The sequence below is a fragment of the Malus sylvestris genome, chromosome 9 (genome assembly GCF_916048215.2).
Source record: "Malus sylvestris chromosome 9, drMalSylv7.2, whole genome shotgun sequence".
In the NCBI taxonomy this organism is placed as follows: domain Eukaryota; kingdom Viridiplantae; phylum Streptophyta; class Magnoliopsida; order Rosales; family Rosaceae; genus Malus; species Malus sylvestris.
Genome location: NC_062268.1, coordinates 17,567,886 through 17,585,702, shown reverse-complemented (window position 1 = coordinate 17,585,702; position 17,817 = coordinate 17,567,886). Strand labels below are relative to the sequence as shown.

Genomic DNA, 17,817 nt, shown 5'->3' with positions numbered 1-17,817 from the left:
TCTGAGTAAGTTCCAGTTGGTGAATCTGACCATGAAGAAGCTCAAAGACATGGGTGCCAATGCAGTAGGGTATAAATGTACATTTTTACCCTTGCATATAACAGACATTTAATGGAAAAATTAATTTTGGACTAAATTTGCTAACAGACTACACCACGAGGGTTTAAATCTTAATTTTTTTACCACGGGGGCTACTTTCCGATTACCTTATCACCACGAGACCGCTTATCCAATTAGGCCATTTCTTTTTGTGTGGCAACACCTGGAAGCTTCTAATTCTCTCCAACTCCTCCCAACTTTTTTAATTAATTAAATTCTCAAATTATATATATTTTTGCAACAATTTTCTGGAAATAGAATTTTCCCAATTAATCTCTCTTTCTCTCTACATTTGGCACATTAACAGTTATTTGGTAATTAATTTTCTTTTTTTTTCGAGTTTTGGGAAAGAAAAGGATTTTTTGTTTGGATTTGTTTTGGGTGTTTGCCATTCAACATCGTTCTTATTTTGTTGTATTTTTAGAAATAGTGTTTATTTTGTTCACTTCCACAAATAGTGTGGATTATTTTGGTTCAGTTTATGAAATAGTGTGGTTATTTTGCTATAGTTCTAGAAATAATATGGTTTATTTTGCTGTAGTTCCAGAAATAGTGTGGATTATTTTGGTTCAATTTAAAAAATTATGTGTGTTATTTTATTGTAGTTCCAGAAATAGTGTGGTTATTTTGGTTCAGTTTCAGAAATAATGTGGGTTATTTTGCTGTAGTTTCAGAAATAATGTTTATTTGGTTCACTTCCAAAAATAGGTGTGGGTTATTTTGATTCATTTTCAAAAATAGTGTGCTTTATGTTGCTGTAATTTAAGAAATAGTGCGGGCTATTTTTGTTCAGTTTTAGAAATAGTGTATCATTTTGCTATAGTTTCAAAAATAATGTGAATTATTTTTGTTCAATTTCAAAAATAATGTAGGTTATTTTGGTTCAATTTCAAAAACAAGTCCTCAATAGCTTTGGAGTTACTTCCAAGTTGTTTATTATTTTTATGAAATTACCTTCAAGTTGTCGACTTGGAAACACAAATGTATTCCACACGTTCGATGGCAGACTTCTATTTTGCCCAAGGAACTGGATCCCAATAAACTAAGCCCATTAATCAATGAATTTGGGACGTTGAAATTTGATCCAACAGCTACAAACAGGGGCCCCTCTAAAAGTTATAATAATTGTAGCCATTGGATCAAATTTCAACGGTCTGGATTCATTGATTAGTAGGCTCAATTTTTCTTTGATCCGGAGGGGATCTAGTTCCTTTGCCCGAAACCAAATCCCAATAAACTGAGCCCACTAATCAATGAATTTGGATCGTTGAAATTTGATCCAACGGCTACAAACAGGAGCCCCTCTAAAAGTTATAATAATTGCAGCCATTGGATCAAATTTCAACGGTCCAGATTCATTGATTAGTGAGCTCAGTTTCCAAGCTCTTTTCAATAATTTTTCTAAAAAATTAAGGGTAGTGCTTTTTTTCACATAAAGACAACTCCCTTTAATTTATTTTTAATTTTTATAATTTTTCAATTCATTCAATTTGATGACAAAATATTTAAAAATTTTGATACTCAAAATTGATGGTATATGTGGAAGCTAAAAGATTGTATATAGATGCAACTTAATACTACGGTCTAGTGGTATTCCTATTCACTTGCAAGTGAAATATGTTAGGTTCGACTCTCGGACTCTCATCAAAAGGCGAATTTGAACCATATTATTGCTAACTCATTGTGAAGCTATGTCCACCCCATTCCCTTAGTGTAGATACTAGTGTTTGTTCAAAAAAAAAAGGATAGTATACAGATAGCACCACCCTTAAATTAGAATTATGTTGCTCTCCTAGTTAATCAGACGTGTTTATGATCCCTACGTCGTCATTTATGATTTTTAGTACCTACGAAAAGAAGGTTAAAATCACACAAAATACTTGCAAGAGTACAAGAATGTTGTAGTATAAATGCTAATGCAAGGTCATTCTCCACAAGGATTATTTAAATAATTTATGTAAAAACAATCCTAATTAACTACTTAAAACTAAAAATTTAGTAGTATGATTTGGAAATTGGGTAATGACACACCCTAACCTAAATCAGGGTATGTTGGCCGTCACGTGAGGGTGACGTAACCATGTGCACAGTGCGAAAGCAATAAAGATATAAGGAATTACGAATAAACAAAAAACAAATCAACTAGAGTACTAGATAAGATAAGGTGTAAGTGCAAGATTAAGTGTGAAATACACAATCAGAGCATAAATAGCCTAAGTGCAGTCAAGCAGGACAAGTACTAATTATACAACACCCAAGGGTGATCCTACATTGTGATGTTCTGTCAGAACCTCCGTCGAAATCCTCGTGATCCAGCAAAGCACTTCTACCTAAAACCTGGAAGGGCGCAAAACAGAAAGTGTGAATGGGCAAAAACAAAGCTTTTCAAAGTCATTTCATTTCTCAAAAGTTATAACCCCTCGCCGTAGAACCTGTATAATTTTCCTAGAAAAATATAATATATGTTATATCAGAATTCATGCTCAGGATGAAATCCATAGAAATATATCGTGCCAAAGTATCTCAATGAAATGTCATAAGTAACCCAGTTAAGATATATCAATGCCAGATATCATAACAGCCGGATCTACCTAACTTAACCTGTACGGCTGAGTATATAGCTCATAACCAATCTCAATCATATCAAATCAAATCATGCACACGAGTTGGAACCACCTAAAGTGGTCTGTACGACAAGACTAGGTATAAAATAAATATTCTCTAGTGCTACGATCACGTGAAGATTGTGCGAATAATCGCGGGTCACCTACGAGTCGGAACCACCTAAAGTGGTTTGTACGACAAGCATGTGCACCTAACTTGGATCCAAGGTGAGCATATGGTGCGGGAGGTGAACATCATGTGAAGGATTGTGCCCTAACTCTGGGCGGGAGAACTAACACCAGGGTGCAGGTTTATAAGCTCTCAATACATCACATCATATCTTGCATAACTGAAGCAATCTCATATCTTTAATTTATGAACTTACCTGGTACTTACCTGTGCATCCGCAACACCAATCATAAGTATATGCAACTACTAATGCATAATAAAATAAACAGATACTTTGCATGGCATTTCAAAACGTAATTTCATTTAAACACATTTTCTGGAAAAAATACCAAGTATATAAGTATATATTGAAAACCAAAAGCCCACTCACTGATATGTCGAAGGGTCGTAGCCCTCGAGCCTCGATTGATGGCGCTTGTCCTCAGGATAGGTCTCACCTATATGAAAAAAATAACTGAATAAACGTTATTTAAAGCACATACACAAAACTAGGAAATAACTTCTCATACATTGCTCAAATGGGGTATTTGAATATACCACCATGACCTACTCAATCTCATGAACATCCCCATATTTTTAGAAAAAAATTTCGTGACCCCACGCGCAGGCACGTGCCTGGCACATGGGACAGAATAGTTAACGTTGTTAGGGAATATTCCGTTAACAACTAGAATATACTGTTAATTATACCTGACAGCGTTAGAATATTCCGTCAACTTTGACGGAATATTCTCCTCTTTCTTCCTTGGTTTGTCGGTGCCACTGCGATCGCTGGAAACTGGAAAATCTTAGAACTTCAATATCTTCTTCATTTCTCAACCAAAATTATTTGTACCAAAATGAAGCTTACAACGAGTAAAACAAAACCTTACCAATTTTAAGCCCTGAAATCCACAGGATTTCGCTTAAGAAGCCTCGATATTCCGACCAAACTTGAAACTTGCCAAACTCAACTTCCTGACGTCCAAAACACTTCATTTTTCTTCTTCGAGCTTCGCGAAGACATCCTAAAGCTTTCTGGCAGCTTAAAATTTCCTAAAACTTCACATTTACGATTGCATAAACAGTGCTTGTTTATACCATACTTAGGGTATCCGTATTTAGATCTTGTACAAATACTCGGGTTGCCTATGCCTCAGCAGCTCCGACCTCAGCCCATTAACCAGCCAGCACCACCGGCGATGTCATATGTTAACAATCTGGTTCCCAACAATCCGGTTTAGAACAACCCGGTTCAGACCCGAGGTGTGGACTCCGAGAAGATGTTTAGCAAAAAGCTGCAAGAGTTGGAGAAACAGCTTATCGACGATAACGACGAGGACGACGAATGCGACACTGAGGATTCTATTAGTCCAGAAGTAGAGAAGCTGGTGGCTTCACTTCTTGAAGGTGGTGTTCTTCTTCTTGAAAATGTGAGGTTTTACAAGGAAGAAGAGAAGAATGATCATGAGCATGCAAAGAAGCTTGCCGTTTTAGCAGATCTTTATGTTAACGATGCATTTGGGACTGCACATAGAGCTCATGCCTCAACTAAGGGAGTCACAAAATTCTTGAGGCCATCTGTAGCCAGTTTCCTTTTGCAGAAGGAACTCGACTATCTCGTTGGGGCAGTATCAAGCCCCAAAAGGCCATTTGCTGCCATTGTTGGTGGTTCAAAGGTCTCATCCAAGATCGGAGTGATTGACAGTTCAACATTCTCACCCTATATGTTTGGCTGAGAAAAATCATTCAACCACAGAAACGGGAAGAAAAGCAAGAAAAGCATGTGAAAAGCGGGACCATGTGAAGTAATCATTGTCCCTGAACCATGTGAAGGGCGGGACCATGACTCATTTCAATGCATTTGATGCTCTGGTCAAGGTGGATCTCAAAAGCAAGAAAAGCAAGTGCTGTCAGAAAATGAATACAGAAAGCAAAAGCAAGGAGCGGGGAGACCACTAGTAAAGCCTGAGGAAAAGAAACAAAAGCATAAAAGAAAAGAGAAAACAAAAGCAAAAACAAAAGCAAAAAAGAAAAAGCAAAAAGAGAAAGCAAAAGTGAGGAATAAACACCCTACCAGAATGATGTGATTTACTTTTCTTGTTTCTGAATGATGTAAATTATTTTTCTTATCTTTCGGAGATATCCGTATAAACCCCATCAGAGGGTTTAAAAAAAAAAGGCAAAGCCCAAAATAAATGGGCTGGAATGTTGTGTGGAGGGCGAAGGCCCATAAACCCAAAATAGTACTAACCAGGTGAACCAAAGTACGTCTAGTACCACAAAAAATTATTTGGCACCCTGCCGCTATTATCATCAACCAGGTGACCAAAGTACGTCCAGTACCATAAAAAAATTATTCGGCACCCCGCCGCTATTATCACCAACCAAGTGACCAAAAGTACGCCTAGTACTATAAAAAATTATTCGGCACCCCGCCGCTATTATCGCAAACCAGGTGATCAAAAGTACGCCAGTACTCCAAATTATTCGGCAGCCTGCCGCTATTATCACCAACCAAGTGATCAAAAGTACGCCCAGTACTTCAAAAATTATACATGAGCACTACTCATGTCAATCATACATAAACATTCATGAGCATCACTCATATCAATCATACATAAACATTCATGAGCATCACTCATGTCAACATTCAGATGCATCACTCATGACAACATCCATGAGCATCACTCATGTCAATCAACATAAATATTCATAAGCATCACTCATGTCAATCAGCTTCAAACGCTTCATTTATAGAGCTCTAGCTTCAAATGCTTCATTTACAAAGCTCCAGCTTCAAAAGTTTCATTTACAAAGCTCTAACTTCGAAAGCTTCATTTACAGAGCTCTAGCTTCAAAAACTTCATTTACAGAGCTCTAACTTCAAAAGCTTCATTTACAAAGCTCTAGCTTCAAAAGCTTCATTTACAGAGCTCTAGTTTCGAAAGCTTCATTTACAGAGCTCTAGCTTCAAAAGCTTTACAGAGCTCTAACTTCAAAAACTTCATTTACAGAGCTCTAACTTCAAAAGCTTCATTTACAAAGCTCTAGCTTCAAAGCTTCACTTGCAAAGCTTCACCTACAAAGCTTCAATGCAGGGTATACAAATACCGCATTCGAACAACCGCCATTTCGGCCCATACATGGATTTAATTTGAAGACTCTAGCCAACAGACTCTATTGACCGAAGACTTAGAGGACTACATTATGTACCATATATTGGGCCTCAACTGGGTCTCATGAAAAATACTTGGGGGACTCTAGCCCATTATTTATGTATTCAGGAGCGATCCCTTATTTTATAAAAGGGACTCCCTCACTTTCATTAGAGAGCATCACCGCCTACTGAGCAAACGCATCGCTGCGAGCATAAACTCTAGCCCATCATTTATGTATTGAAGAGCGAGCCCTTATTCTATAAAAGGGACTCCCTCACCATCATTAGAGAGCATCAACTTTAGCCCATCATTCATGTATTGAAGAGCGAGCCCTTATTCTATAAAAGAGACTCCTTCACCTTCAACACCACAAGCCGAGCCAACCAAGGCAACATAAGCCACGAGCCGAGCAGCCTCACAACATGTGCTACTTCTTGTTAAGCATCATTTCAGATTGAGCACCGCCTCATATCGATCATCAGTTCAAGATAACATCTAGTTACTTCGGTCCACACATGGACTGAATTTCAAGTCTCCAGCCAAAAGACTCTCTTGACTGAAGACTTGGGGGACTACTGTTTATACCATACTTAGGGCCTCCGTATTTAGATCTCGTACAAATACTTGGGGGACTTAAATGTAATTATGTAATAAAGGAATGAGCAAATATGTAATAAGTGAGGAGCCCTTATTCTATAAAAGGATTCATCACCTTCACAATTAAGAGAGGCCAATTCCTAGGCCCTCTCACCCTCAGAAGCCTCCTTACATCCCCTCTCACATTAGAGCAGCTCCAGCGGGAGCTATAACTCGGGGGACAGTGGGTTGAACAGTGCCATAGAGCCCGACGGGAGAGGTCCAGCGTGTGGCAGCCAGAGGGACAGGCCCAGCTCGAGGGAGAGGCCTGGCAACTCGTGCCAGCCCGAGAGCCCGAGTGGGTATGACGTCAGGGCGACGTCACCTGCTTTTTTTAGGTGGACGGTATGGATCCTCTGTATTTCTGGGAAGTTGCAGAAGACAAAGAAGAAGATGAAGATGAAGATTTGGAAGAAGATGAAGATTTGGAAGAAGCAGTGGGAGTCATCCACGACATCGGAGTCCGATCCTGTGCATCAGTGGGAACATAGATGGGTTTTACTTTATTTTTCTTCAACTTTTGTTTATGACCATCGGTGAAAAATGGAGTTCATATATTATAATCAGAGCTAGCTTTTGGAGGAGACTGAGTTTTTACCTGCAGATGGATGAGTTTTGGACTATTGGCCCTGGATCTGTGAAGCTTGGGTGTTGGTGCATTTCTTTTGTTGTGGAACCGAGAGTCATCGCAGAGAAGAAGAAGGAAATCTGTAGAGCAAAGGAAGGAGGAATATATAATATTAATATAATTAATAATATAATATTAATTTATACAAAGTAAATAATATAATATTAATTATAAATAAAATAATAATAATATTTTATTATCAATTGCCAGGGCTATTCAGTGCAGGGGTGGAGATGCAAAAGGCAATTGCCACGGTAATTACTGTTCATTAAGGGCAGTTACTGTTCACTGGGTGGATTAAATAGTGAATAGCCTGGGGGGAGGGCTCCTACACTGGAGTTGCTCTTACAGAGGTTATCTCCCTCACCTCTCAGATAAATACAATATCATTGTGGACGTAGTCCAAACCTTGGGGTGAACCACGATACATCTTGTGTTATTTACATTTCTTGCAGATTCACGGTCGGATTTACGTTGTTCAAAGACTTCCGGTTTTGTGGATCAACAGTGCTCAAATCAAAGATTATGGTTTTTCAGGAAAATAAAGGCTTCACGTCCAAATAATAGTATCAATGGGTTCCTGGCCTCTCAAGGAACTTAAAAATGGTCTCCATAGGTTCGATCTAAGGATGGAAGTGAAGGTTCAAGGTTTGTCTGTACAATTGTACGGGAATGGTAGAAAATGCGAGAGGGAGGAGAGAGAGTCAACGGGATAGGGTGAGGGTATGTGTGTGTGGTCCAGATTGGTCCCCAACCAAAGACAAATAACTTAAAAAAAATCTAATTGGGTCTAATCAATTAGGAAATGAACTTAATTGGTCCAAAACCTTAGCTTAATTCACAAACACAACCCAACGCTCAACGGCATTTTAGACTTTTCACACCATCGATAAAAATAATTCGGGACTGGCTGTGACAGGTAATATTAAAAACGAATTTTAATTAAAAAAATAGTAAATTCGCCCAAAATTAATAAAAGAAAAGAGTTTTTAAATACCAATTTATAAAAGCACTAGGTTCCGCCATCATCTAGCAGTCCTATGTTTTTCCTAATATATATTATACTTGGAACCTCCAACATAGAATGTATATCTAATATACAATTCGTTCGGATGTTTGGATCAAATATGAACATGAGAGGCTCATTATGTTTTGTGAAAACCCTTTAAAAAACCATGCAAACCTTAAGATGTGGTGTTTATCTTAAGTGAAATTAGAATTATTAATCACAAGAAACTATCGTCAATTTCAGGAAACTTTCCGACCAAAATTGCATCAAAATTTTCGATACCAACTATGATTCCGACCCCATATTGAACCGCGTTATCCAGTGTCCGCCATTTCCATCACTAAAATTAGCGTCGACACCATCAAACCACGTGAGCCTTAACATGTAAGTAATAAATAAATAAAAAAAAATTCCAACAATGAGCACATCTAAGCTCAAAACACACAATACGTAAGTGCTTTTTTGAACAAATAAATTATGGGTGGGCACCGAAGCAACTAAACTAACAAATTAGAATCATTTTGGTCGGTTTGGTTTGATTTTGACTAATAGAAAAGTCAAACAATTTAAATCCGCACCGAACCGATTTATTTTTAGTTTGGTTCGATTTTTATACTTTTAAAACTGATCAAAACTAAACCGAACCTATCATATCTCTTGTAATTATTTGTTTTATTTATTATACAAATGTCAATGTACGTAGGTTATTTTGATGTGTTGTCATGCACATATTACAAGTTGTAATGACCTGTAACAATTAGAGATTTGTCTGCATTTTATGCTTATATGAGATTGCAACTAACAAAATTGTTTGCTAACGTGAAATTTAATTTAGCTAAAACTTAGTCTTGTTGATTTGATGTAAATTTTATGTTTCAAAAACTTAATATTTTGATTGAATTGGAATGCTTGAGATGTTTGAATTTCAGAAAATTAAAAATATAAAATACTGGACATTTTAATTGATGTGTTGGAATAGGTTTAAACCAACCAAACCAAACTGATTAATAATGACTTGTTTGGTTTGGTTTCAATAGTGGTATGGTCAAAATCAAACCAAACCAAACTATCCATAGGCCATGTTATTGTTAATAAAGACAAATCCATTACTGATTTATTTATAAGTGAAAAGTTTTAGGTTTGATTTTTATTAATTGTGAATTTGAATCACATTATTACTAATCCGTTGTGAGACTTAGTCCACTTTCTCACCTCTTAGTGTAGATAATATAGTTTGTTCAAAAATATCAATTACTCTTTTAGCCTAATAGGTTCCAGCCTCCTCTCACCTAAACTTTTTGAAACCTAAAAAAAAAAAAAAAAAAATCTCATTAGATCACTTTCAATGGAAATGTCAAATTAAGTAGTCAAATTCCAATTGATAGTTAATGTGGCAATCTGAAATCCTATGTTAAATTTTGTGTTTCTCCAACCAAATTGTCATTGAAACAAAATTTTTATTAGCTGAAATGCTAGTGAAATAGGGAATCCATCATTAAACCAATAAAAAATGAATGGACGTTGACGTCAAATAATTCATATTCATAAAAATTTCAATTCAGTCAGCAAATAGCATTTCGGTTGAAAGAATTTTCTATGTTAGATAGGTAGTGACATTTCCACTCAAGTTCGTCTTCACATTGGAGATGCTGTTAGGTATTTTTTTACCTATACGGAGTCGAAAAGTCGGGTCGGACTGGCCCTCTATAAGACAAAAGCCAGAAAGCCTGAAACATTGAAGCACATTTCTCTTTGCCTGTTCTACAAGCTAATCAACTCTGCAAAAACCCGAACCTCCGTTGCTCACCGATCTTCGAAGCTCCAAACCTTTTCCGCCATGCTTAACGGTAAGAGCGCTGCTCGAGCTTAATTTTATATTTTATTGATTTTATCTGTATTTCAAATTGGTATTTATGATTGTTTTTAATTTCGAGCATTTCTGGCGTGTAATGTTTCACTTTGGGGGCGAACTTAGGGGTTTTCATTCAGTTCTGTGATCTAGGTTACCGGAGATTTGTGGTGTTTGATGCGCCTAAGCAGTTTGTTCGTCCGTCTTTTTTTTGAGTAATTTGAGCTCGATTTGTAGGTTGTATTTGGAAATTAGGATCTGGGTCTTTGTAGTTTTGGGTTTTCTGATGTGGGTTTTCGTGTTTAAGTGGAGTGGTTCAGTTACGCATATAAATTTCTCTGTCAATTAGGTGTGTTTGCTATTTCATCTTATGCAACAATGTTCATAACATACAATCGAAGAATCCCATTAGAGGATTAACTAGTTTTAACTTATCCGAATTTGGGATTTCTCAAGTGGGCTTTTTTTTTAATATCAAGTGGACCGGTTCAGTTGCACATATAAATTTCTCAGTTAATTTGGTTTCTCTTTGCTGTATTCATCTTATGCAACAATGTTGCATAGCATACTAGTGAAGAATCTAAGGTGTTGCTGAAAACAAGTTTTACAAGACTCCAGACTTTTTTTTTTTTAATTAAACATTCCGCGTGTGTTTTGGTTACCAACCAAACATTAAGGGTGTGGTGCTGTACTAACCTGAGTGGCATAGGGCATGCTTATACGACTTCACAGTGAACAGATCGCAACACCTTTACCCATCCGATGTAAGTTCCATCAAGAACGCAACTGCTTTAATGCCCCATTTCATTACAAGCCCACGCTACTAGACTCCAGACTCTTGTTAGATTCGAATGAACTAGTCTTAGTTCGGTACTGAATTTTTTTTTATTCTTTCCAGATGCTATTAGCTTAATCTGAGAATGGTATAGATGGATTCTTATAAGATATGTTGTCCTGCAGATTTGTAACTTGTTACTTGGGTTTGTAGATTCTGTTATTGACAATTGTGATTTGTTACTCATTTGCAGTGAGTGTAAAATGGCAAAAGGAGCTGTTGAAAGCTGTGGAAATTGATACTACTCAGCCACCTTATGTATTTAAATGCCAACTATACGACTTAACGGGGGTACCTCCTGAAAGACAGAAGATAATGGTTAAAGGTGGTTTATTGAAGGTAAATAGATCGCTCAGGCGTAGTGATTTTGTCCATATATACATATATGTCTTGTTCTTGATGCTGGAATTGTCAAGTAAATCCTTTTTCACACACCAGTTAGAACTTCCTGTATAAAGATGAATTTGGATATTATATGCCTAACCTTTTTTGTGTTTGTATGTTTTTTAAATGTAGGATGATGCAGACTGGTCGACTCTAGGAGTAAAAGACGTGGGTTTTTGTTAAGCGAATCACAATTAGTATTATATGTATCTTCTTCTTATTTATTGTTGCTTTAATCACAAATCTTTAATGTTTCCTACAAGAAAAAGAAATGATCGATAATATATACATTTTGTAGGGTCAAAAATTGATGATGATGGGGACAGCAGATGAGGTTGTCAAGGCTCCAGAGAAGGCTATTGTATTTGCAGAAGATCTCCCAGAAGAAGAACAAGCTCTTCACTTGGTAAGTACCATGTAGTTGTGTTTTGCAGATTTAAAAAGCTGTCTTTTCTTCTTAGTGGACCTTGTGCTGTTATTATGACATGTGTGATATTTTTCTGCAAACTTCTCCCATCTCTTTCATTTAGAGTTTTGCAAATTTCTGTTATCTTTTTAATTTGACCTTGTGCTGTTATTATGATATGCTAGTAACTCTGTAACATTTTGATTTTTTTCTTACTTTTTTGTGATTTTGACATTAATTAGGATTTTGTGTTGGACTCTTCTGGTAAGTTTCCTTGTTGGCTAGTAGTGCCAACACATTATTTTATTCTCATTTGCATGTGAATCATTATCAGAAATAATGGCTTCAGAGCATTCTCAATTATGCCACTTTTATATGTTTGAAGGTTCAGTCGTAAAATGAACTTTTGTGTCTTTTTCTCTTTTTATTTCAGTAATTTTAACTTGTTAGACTTTTTATGTGTTTCTGAATTTCATGATTTTATTTTGGGTTTCAATATTTTTTCCTTTTCTTTTTGCCATGTGTATAAATTATTTTGACCTATGTTACTTTTATTTCCAGGGTTATGGTGCTGGTCTATTTAACTTGGGAAACACCTGCTATATGAACTCCACCATACAATGTCTGCATTCTGTTCCAGAGTTGAAATCAGCTTTGATAAAGTAAGTTAGCTTCTTCAGTTAAAGAATGCATTTCAATTTCTTACAATTGTTTTTCCTATCAGACTAGTGATGACAATGTATTATTTCTTCAGGTATTCACATTCTGAAAGAAGCAATGATGTGGATCAGACCTCTCATATGTTGACTATTGCAACTCGTGGTTTATTTAGTGAACTGGATAAAAGTGTCAAGGCTGTGGCACCCATGCAATTTTGGATGGTTTGTTATCTTTATTCACTGTTTTAATTAAATTCTTGAACCACTTTTCATCTGTCCATGAAGCTTGAGAAACTTGTACTGTATATTCTTAATTCTTGCATTTTACTTTTGCATAGAAACTATGTCATGGAGCCTAATAATCATTAGTGTATTGGTAGTTTCTTAATAGTACAGGCCGAACGAATAACAAGTTGGTTTTTTGTTATATCTGCAGGTATTGCGCAAAAAATATCCTCAATTTGGTCAGCAGCATAATGGTACCTTCATGCAACAGGTTTTCAATTTGGGTTTTTATCCTGTTGTAAGGCTGCGTTTTTTCGGTCTAGCTACTTTTGTAGTTTATTGATTTTTTTGTTCTTAATGCATAACAGGATGCTGAAGAATGTTGGTCACAGCTTTTATACACCCTTTCTCAATCTCTAAGATCGTCCAGTTCTAGGTGTGTTTTTTATTTTATTTTTCTGGTTTTAGATATGTGTAGGAAGTTAGGAACTGAGAGTGGTTTAATGACCTTAGGCTTAAACTAATGAGTAAGCAATTTTTGTCTTTGTTTTCTTTGAACTCCTAAGTTCTTTTTGGTCCAGTAGCAATTTTTGTTCTCTTTGTTTTGGTTGCCAGTCTTTGTTCTGCCATACATATATTGGAAATTATACTGAATAATGTTCTCTTGCAGTGAAAGTCCAGACTCTGTTAAAGCACTTTTCGGAATTGAACTTGTTAGCAGGTTAGACATCTGCAACTTATCAATTTACTGTATTCTAATTAGATATTGACTAACACTCAGTTGCAGTCTGAGATTACCTAACATGTTTCATTGTAATTATGAAATTAATAATACATACTTCAGTTTTCTGGATGACTGGCTTAAATTTTGTTTAACAGTTAACGTTTGCATAATTTGTTCAGTTTCTTCTTGCTGGCTTGATATATTACTGGCTTGTTGAAGTTCATATTTCATTTATGAGTTATAAGTTTAATGAAGCTGAAATTTTTCTACCTTTTGTTATATTTATTGATGTGGTGGACTGCTAGGGTGCACTGCGTAGAAAGTGGGGAAGAGAGCTCAGAAGCAGAGTCAGTTTATTCTCTGAAGTGCCACATATCACATGAGGTGAACCATTTGCATGAAGGGTTAAAACATGTAAGAATAATCTTCTTCATTTCATTTTGTGTGCGCGTGCTAGAACGTGTGATGATATTATCAAGATACTCGATAGTAATTACAGGGTCCTCATATATTACACTGCTTCATGCAGGGTTTAAAATCAGAACTGGAAAAAAATTCTCCTTCCTTGGGGCGTAGCGCCATCTATGTCAAGGAGTCTCTTATCAATGGCCTTCCAAGGTACAAAAATGACTATATGTATATTTATGCATTATTCTTGATTCTAACCTGTTAGTCACCAACATGTAATGATTTGCACTATTATGTAGTCCGTTTAGTATCTTGTGCGCTTATTTAAGGTTCTTATTGATAATCATTTCGGTTTTAGTTTTCATTTTTTGTGCTATGGAGAGAGGAAAAGAATGTAGGAGAAAGGTGGAATAAAGAACGGTAAAGGAAGTATGGTGGAAAAAATGCAAAAAGGAATATATATGAAATGCTCCATAGGAGTCCATACACACACAAAATGAAAACTAAACAACCAAAAACTGGAAATAATTCCAAGTTGTTTTCACTTTCATGTTTTTGTTTTCATACAATCTTCATTTCTCTCTCCTTCCCACCACCTCCATTCATCCCTTTCCATTCCTCATTCTTCCCTATGCTTTATTTCTATTTCTAGCACAAAAAATAAAAAATATGAGCTAAAATCGATATGGTTATCAAACAGGCCCCAAGTTCTGGATGGGTGGCTAATTGTGTGTAGTCTGCCCTTTGACTTTTAACTCAAAAAAATATTACAAAAGGGGAATCTTACAGTTAGTTTTTTTTTTCCGTCTAGGTACCTGACCATTCAGTTTGTACGTTTTTTCTGGAAGAGGGAATCAAATCAGAAGGCCAAGATTTTGCGGGTAATGCCTTTTTTTTTTTCTTCCGATGTACAAATTTGTCGTTTGTCTCCTTCCATATCATTTTAGGTGGAAAAAGAAGTTATTTCCTTAAAGAGTTTCTGCATATGTGTTGAGTATGCTTTACAGTTTTTGTTTTTGCAAGTTTACTGCAGTGCTATCTTATTATGAAACTGTTATTAGCAACACTGCCTAATAAACTGTTTTCTCTTGTCTTAGAAAGTCGATTACCCTTTGCAATTGGATATTTTTGATCTGTGTTCAGATGATCTTCGCAAAACATTGGAAGCTCCTCGTCAGGTATATACTTCTCTTTGATTTTGATGAACTTATGTTAACATTTGGTAAAAAACATTGACTGTTATTCTGTTGTACTGGTCCTAATTATTTCCAACCTCAACTTTCAGAGACTGAGGGATGAGGAAGGTAAAAAACTTGGTTTGAAACCCAGTGAAAAGAGCTCTGATTCAAAAGACAAGGATATCGAGATGTCTGATGTGGAGGTGATTATACAACCTAGCTATACACTTTTTCTCAGAAACCTCATGAACTGCCTATTTGATTACGTATAAAGCATCACCCTCTTCTCTGCGTGCAGGGATCCTCAAACAGAAGTGGAGAATCATCTAATCCTACATCAGATGAAGGTAAAAATCAATCAACCTTCATAAGTTCAACCTTGTTATTTTTTTCTTCTTTTTTTCTTTCACTCTGGTTATTTGAGTCCTTAGTTAGCACTTATTTCGCCGTCCATTAGCTGCAGGTGCTATGACTGGAATTTATGATTTGGTTGCTGTGCTGACACACAAGGGTCGTAGTGCAGACTCTGGCCATTATGTTGCCTGGGTCAAGCAAGAAAGTGGTAAGTTTTCTGGAATAACTGCTAGTTTGTCTGCATGTGATAAATTCAAACCTTTTAACTCATGGAATTATTTTGTTGGGTCAAGGGAAATGGATCCAATATGACGATGACAATCCCTACCCACAGAAGGAGGAAGACATCACCAAACTCTCTGGAGGAGGTATGATTGCTGAAAATTCTTCTTACGAGAAAGTTGATAAAAATCCATGTGATGCCATTATGTATCTTATAGCATATATAGATCTCTAACAGCCGAGCGGCTCACCCGTGAACTTGTCGATTAGCAGTGCCTAAACCTACTTACTGATGTCTTGGGCAACACTCTTTCTGCTTGCACCCCCCCGCTTTGGCATCTATCTGGTTACCTTAATATTGCCGTCACTCTAATCGTTTTTGCTTGTGTCAGGTGATTGGCATATGGCCTATATCTGCTTGTACAAGGCCCGTACCATCCGCATGTGATATTTTCCTTTACCTCAATTGAAATTGAAACACCCTTCCAGTTTACATTTCACAGGGATTAGATTCTACACAACTGCATCGTGTGCAATTGAAATTTGTCCCCACTGTGTGTTACAAGGAAAAATTCAGGAATTTTAGACGTGTTTTTAATTATGTAAGCAAATTTATTTGGTTTACGTTGAAGTTTGTCCTAAATGTGTTGCATGTTTTGCCGGAATGCTCGATTTACTGTAACAAAATAGTGACGGTGAAAGTCGAATTAAGCTGCACGACACGTTGTCCTTTCTTATCAGCTTCCTCATGGTTATAGTAGGGCATATCGCAGACGAATCCCACTCTGCGACTCCGAACCTGTGGCTGTGGCTTCGGATAGGGGTTGGGGGAAACGCTATCCCCCCGAGCCAAGTGGACCATGCATGAGGGAGTCAAATGCTTCTTCTTTTCATTTCCTTGGCGCAGCTGGGCCATCCTGGACTTGAACTAGAGACCTCGCCCATGAAGTAAATCATCGCACAACCTAGCTCAAGGTGTGTGGATTGCGTATGTAGTAAGCATGTGGGAAATATTTGGTTTTGCAGCACAAAACCAAGTCATTATATGTCCCTGCCACAACTGGATCTTCTTTCAATCGTGGAAACTCGTCTTTCAAACAGTGGAGCTAGCAGTAGCACATTTGTTAACGACAACGATGTCAGTCTTCCCCTTCCAAGCTTATCACTTGGACACACACATTGAAAAACGAATCAACTGCTTGGGAGCTGACAAAGAATTTCCGTTAACAAATCGTCAGGGAAATCGCCAAAATTACTAGCATTCATCTAATTCGATGATGATCGAGAAGACGATGTTTTTGATAGGTTTGACTGCAATCTACCTCCTGTCTCTATGTTATATAACTTATATTTTAAAGACACGCAAGCGTAAGAGAAAAATTAGACATCTAGGAATACTAATACGTAACAAAAACAATATCAGAAAGATTCTATCGTATTAGCGGCCTCTATATGCTAAAGTTATATAAAGAAGCCATTTAGTGGCTTTCTTTTGACATGTTTTAGGTTTGAATCACATGGATGGTGCGTTCGATATCAAATTCCATATATCGTTGCATATAAAAAAAGTTGATAAATACTTCTCTGGGCCTCAGCTTGGTAAAATACTTCTTTAGGATTCCTTGTTCCATAAGTATTATAATAAATATAATATACATTTTCTTGCTCTTCAAGGGATTGTATTGTATGTATATATATAAAGGATACAAAGCGTTTTAAAAAATCGAATTATTTTTTACGGGTTTCGCAAAACGAATGTGTTTGGATGACGGACTTCCAAGTCTCAAGTGATTGAGGATAAGCTAGTAAGGAATAGACTACAAAATGTTTTACAGACCGGGTTAGATAAAAGTCCTCATGATTGTCTTTTATAGTTCCTCTATCAAACTTTTTATAGTCAATTTCTTACTAACTAATTTGGTTTCAATCCATCGAAACTTGGAAATCCTTCACCCTAATATAGCCTTAATAGTGCTTATATGTTTGAGAAGCAAAGAACTAACAATTGCTTTCGATGGAAACTCTTTTTCCAAGTACTTTTTTCAAGAAGCGCTTGAATTTTTGGCTAAATTTCGACGTTCTTATATATTAAAGCGCTTATGGGCAAATCATTAGCAAACATGTCCATACTTAGGGAATTGATTTTCATAGGTGTTTGGCAATCTGCAGATGTTAAAGCTAGACGTCAGCATGAACTAAAGGATTTATGGTATTGACAAAAAAATCAAAAGGACGCAATTTGATATGTTGAGGAACAAAGCGGTTCGA

General features: G+C 36.6%; 2 protein-coding genes across 3 annotated transcripts; both read left to right on the top strand.

Moving 5' to 3' along the window:
• Window positions 1-4,154: 4,154 nt before the first annotated feature.
• LOC126633850 (phosphoglycerate kinase, chloroplastic-like) lies at window positions 4,155-4,610 on the top strand. Its single transcript, XM_050304395.1, has one exon. It carries the CDS (start codon window positions 4,155-4,157, stop codon window positions 4,608-4,610), a length of 456 nt encoding a protein of 151 aa, XP_050160352.1.
• A 5,356-nt stretch (window positions 4,611-9,966) lies between these two features.
• On the top strand, window positions 9,967-16,173 carry LOC126582167 (ubiquitin carboxyl-terminal hydrolase 6-like). 2 transcript variants are annotated; one of them, XM_050246187.1, is made up of 18 exons: window positions 9,967-10,152; window positions 11,183-11,328; window positions 11,506-11,541; window positions 11,672-11,779; window positions 12,341-12,441; window positions 12,534-12,660; window positions 12,875-12,934; window positions 13,032-13,099; window positions 13,334-13,384; window positions 13,693-13,801; window positions 13,917-14,005; window positions 14,607-14,676; window positions 14,893-14,973; window positions 15,081-15,176; window positions 15,272-15,320; window positions 15,437-15,535; window positions 15,621-15,695; window positions 15,942-16,173. In XM_050246187.1, exons 1-18 carry the CDS (start codon window positions 10,143-10,145, stop codon window positions 15,995-15,997), a joined length of 1,431 nt encoding a protein of 476 aa, XP_050102144.1. In that variant the 5' UTR covers window positions 9,967-10,142; the 3' UTR covers window positions 15,998-16,173. The 2 variants fall into 2 exon arrangements, with proteins under 2 accessions (XP_050102144.1, XP_050102143.1); XM_050246186.1 differs by having other exon boundaries at window positions 15,431-15,535.
• The last annotated feature ends 1,644 nt before the right edge of the window (window positions 16,174-17,817 follow it).